This window comes from Benincasa hispida, chromosome 8 (genome assembly GCF_009727055.1).
Source record: "Benincasa hispida cultivar B227 chromosome 8, ASM972705v1, whole genome shotgun sequence".
Taxonomy (NCBI): Eukaryota; Viridiplantae; Streptophyta; class Magnoliopsida; order Cucurbitales; family Cucurbitaceae; genus Benincasa; species Benincasa hispida.
In genome coordinates, this window is record NC_052356.1 from 14,916,764 (window position 1) to 14,920,685 (window position 3,922).

A 3,922-nucleotide genomic window follows, 5' to 3' on the forward strand; every position below is an offset into this window, starting at 1 on the left:
AGAACATGGTTTGATAGATTTATTTTTTAAAACCGACATTAAAGGACTAATTTGTTGTAGTGTCATTTTCCTTATCATTCACAAAGACGTTTATTATACAATTTTTTGTAAGTTGTATTTATGGTTATTAATTCGTAAAAATATGTCTCTCCTCACTTGAGGAATTTAGAAATGGATAGATTTATACAGAAAAAGATGATACTATAGGGGGTTGGGCCATAGAGAAGTGGTCCTATTTTAATTCGGGTAAATTTATTTTATGTAGTTCAAAGTTGAACATATGTATATATAAAGAAATACAATATACAAAAGTGGAATTAATTTGCATGATATGGAAAACGGTAAATGTGAGAGAAATCTATGAATACAAGATATCTATAACTAGCTTTAGAAATTCTGTCTAAAAGACTCTAAACGTTTAATTAAAAGAAAAAAAAAAAAAAAAAAAAAAAAGGAAAGGAAAGGATCAGTTAACCGAAGGTTTTGGGGCCATGCAGTTGGAAGGTTGAGGGGCCTTATGTCCACAGAAAACGACTCCTCCATGAGGCATCGGAAATCGTCCAAAAACTCCTGATCTCCGCCGATGGTCTGCTTGCTGAACCACCAGCACTGCGACGGCACCGGTGGAGTCCGAGGATGCCAACATGTCTCCAATGTACCCCAGTTCAGGAAACTCGTTCCACTCGTGCAACCCCACAAACAGGGCCGAGTCGCCGTCGTGGCGGCGCCCCACCAAGATCATATCGTAATCGTGTTCCATTGTTCTTATCACGTTTATGAGCCCCACGCAATCGCTTGCCATTTCCTCTTCGTAAGTGCAGTGCTTAAGCACTGAGGTTTCCATGATTAACTTGAACTCATTTATCATCTCCGCGTCCAGGTCTTGGTCCGCTGGGTGCCGGCTGCTTCGCTTCGGCTGGATCACTCGAACCACCGTGAGTGCCACCATTGGATGCTCCGCCATGCGAGTGGCATACGCCAGTGCCTCCCGGTCATCGGGGCCTTCCACAAAGATCATACCCACCTTATACAAATCCACTCTGTTCATCAACGACACTGATGCCGCCGTGCTCGGCAACATCTCACGGTCTATCAAGATCCCGACCGAACAAGGAGCCTTTGACAAAATGTTCTTGTTCACTCCCCTTATTGGATTTATTGATTCCACTATGCCGTTGATCGTCCTCCGCTTGTGGAACGGCACGATCACCATTGCCACCCGCTTCTCTAACGCCAACATGCACACGTCGTCATGCATGGTGGCATACGGGGACACCGATGTGAACGCGTTCATTATAACCTAGACCACGTATTATTAACCCCCATTTGTTGAATTCAGACAAAAGTGTAGACACTATTGCAGATTTGTAAAAAGAAATAATGCAAAGTTTATTTAAAAGCTAGCAGGGAAAAGTGAAAGTTCGGATTTGAAATATAAAAACCTTGTCGTAGTTGAATTGCTGATAGATTTGGAAGGCTTTAATGATTTGATCGGAGAGCTTGTAGTGTTTGGAGCCACGTTGACGGAGATGATGGTGGTGGATGAGGAGGGGGGAGGCTCGGCCGGTGAGTTGGAGGAGGTGGATTAGGTAGAAGCAAATGGGGCTTTTAATGGTAGGATTGGAGAGCTCGAGCATGTTGATTATGGAGGGAGTGTCGTCTTGGTGGTGAATGCAAAGCAACAGACGTAACTCTGCGTTGGCGCTCGTATGCTCGATGGTCCTCCTCCTCGCACTGCATCTGTATCTCTTTGATGGGTTGTATAATATTTTCACTATTGGGCATATTGTGCCTGTCATCACCATCATGGCCACCACTGTCATGCTGTATGAACTCTGATCTATCATCTACAAAAATTAATTAATATAAATAAATGGAAATTAGAGAATTTAATTAAAAGGAGATCAATGAGATTAAGTTAATTACATAGAGGAGCAATCCATGTTGGAGACCGAGAATATCAGCAATGCCTTGAGCGCTCATGATGAGTCCCAAGGACAAAGAATCAACCAATGACATTTTACAGTACAAAGAAGGCAGCATTGTCCCAATAAGCTTGCCCATAAATGCGGTGAAGGCCAAGAGATGAATAATGGAAGCGCTCCTCATATCAAACATGGAGAGATTCATTCTGGCCCCACTGATCACAAAGAAGCATGGCAGCATAATGGAGGAAACAAAGGAGTCCAGTTTATCGACCAAGGCCGACCCTAGAGGCGGCCCATCAGGGACAGCGAGGCCTAGAATCATTGGGCCGAGAATGAAATGTTGGCCCACGAACTCACTAAAGAGAGCACAGAACAACAACATCAAGAACAAAGATAAAACGTAGGTCTCCTTGATGGGCCTACCGGAGAGATTGGTCTGTTCCATGATCCAAATCATGATGGGGCGCAGAATATAAACCACAAGAATGATCATACACACCACGCAAAGGGCCATCCATGGAAGAACGTCTTGTTGCTGCATCGAAGTTTGACGCATTGTGAAGCTGGCCACAAGGCCGATCCAACTAAGGGTGCCGCTGATCATGGAGGAAGAGAGGGCGAGGCGGCCGATGTCGGAGTTGAGGAGTTTGAGGTCGCTTAAAAGGCAAGCAATGACATGGAAGGAGCTGGAGGCATGAAAGGCACCAATGGTTGTGAGGAAGTTTTTCAAGTTTGCATCCATCTCCACATTGCTCTTCAAATACGTAGTTAACAAGAAGTTGAAAACCATTGGGGTTACAAATGCCAACACTCCGATCACCAACGCCTTTTTCCCTGATTTTGCGATTAAGCTCAAATCCATTTTAACCCCAACAAGAAACATGAACACCATGCACCCAAAGTAAGCAAATGTTTCGCTCACGTAGAAGCTTTTGAATGGAAATATCGCCTCCAGAATTGGGCTGTCTCCTCCGTAGAAGGATGGCCCAAGCGCAAGACCCACCTGATTTTATTCATTATATTCCTCCATTAATATAAAAAAAATATATATAAGAACAAAACAATGATCAGTTGTAACCTAAATTACGTACCAGCATCTGAGAGATGAAGGAGCTCTCCCCCAAAGGAGTGAGAAGGCATTGTAAAAGAGAGGTAAGGAGAGAAGAGAGAGAGAGCTGAGCGAGGAGAACGGAATCTGCAAAGGAGAAAGGGCTGTCACCAAAGAAAAGGCCTCTGGATCTGTAATGCCGATTAGGCTGGCACACCCAGCTTCCATTATGTGCTGCTTGAGTACTCATTCCTATCACCCTTCATCTCGTTTAATTAAAGGTATTATTTGTTTCAATTTTTCCAATATGGCATTTCCATATCTGTGGTCAATTTCTAAACTAATTCTTAACCACTTATTCTTTAGAACTAACTTCAAATTAAAAAGACACCCTTCATTTCCTTTCTCCCACTACTTCCATCTGTTTGGTTCTTAATTAAACCCATATTTATCTCTTTATTTACACACTCATTCATTTTCCGACAATTAGCCATACGCCTCCTATAAGTGGGACTCTTCAAATCTAAAATTAATTCACGCATCAATGGCGAGGGAAACTTGCACATGGACGCTAATCCACTCCTCTGGTCCCAGCACACGTCGCTAGAGTGGATCTGCAAGAGTCCTTTGTACCAGAGTAGTGTCAAGTCAAAGTAGACTTTGATACCTAAATTAATATCCAAAGTATTTAACTCATCTAAGCACAAAAAGAATTGCTAACATGTTAAGGTTATTGGTATGAGGCTATTTATCAAGATCATTCTCTAACTCCCGCTTAGAGATATGTGCAATAATGGAGATGTCAGGATAGGTGTGGCCTTCGAGGTTGTAGAGTATCAAAGGCGAGCTGAACTCAATCATTTCTTCTTTGGTGAAACTTTGCGAGGTTGGTTGGTCGACCTAGAATTTGAAGGCTTTTGGGGCATGTTGACACTCCTATTAGAGA

At 42.9% G+C, this 3,922-nt stretch overlaps 1 protein-coding gene across 1 annotated transcript; it reads right to left on the reverse strand.

Annotated features, from left to right (window-relative positions):
• Positions 1-325: 325 nt before the first annotated feature.
• LOC120083706 (cation/H(+) antiporter 15-like) lies at positions 326-3,379 on the reverse strand. Its single transcript, XM_039039548.1, is given in 5 exon segments — positions 326-591; positions 593-1,300; positions 1,443-1,847; positions 1,927-2,931; positions 3,020-3,379. Coding segments are annotated over 5 exon segments (2,529 nt in total). The 5' UTR covers positions 3,227-3,379; the 3' UTR covers positions 326-387.
• Between the last annotated feature and the right edge of the window lie 543 nt (positions 3,380-3,922).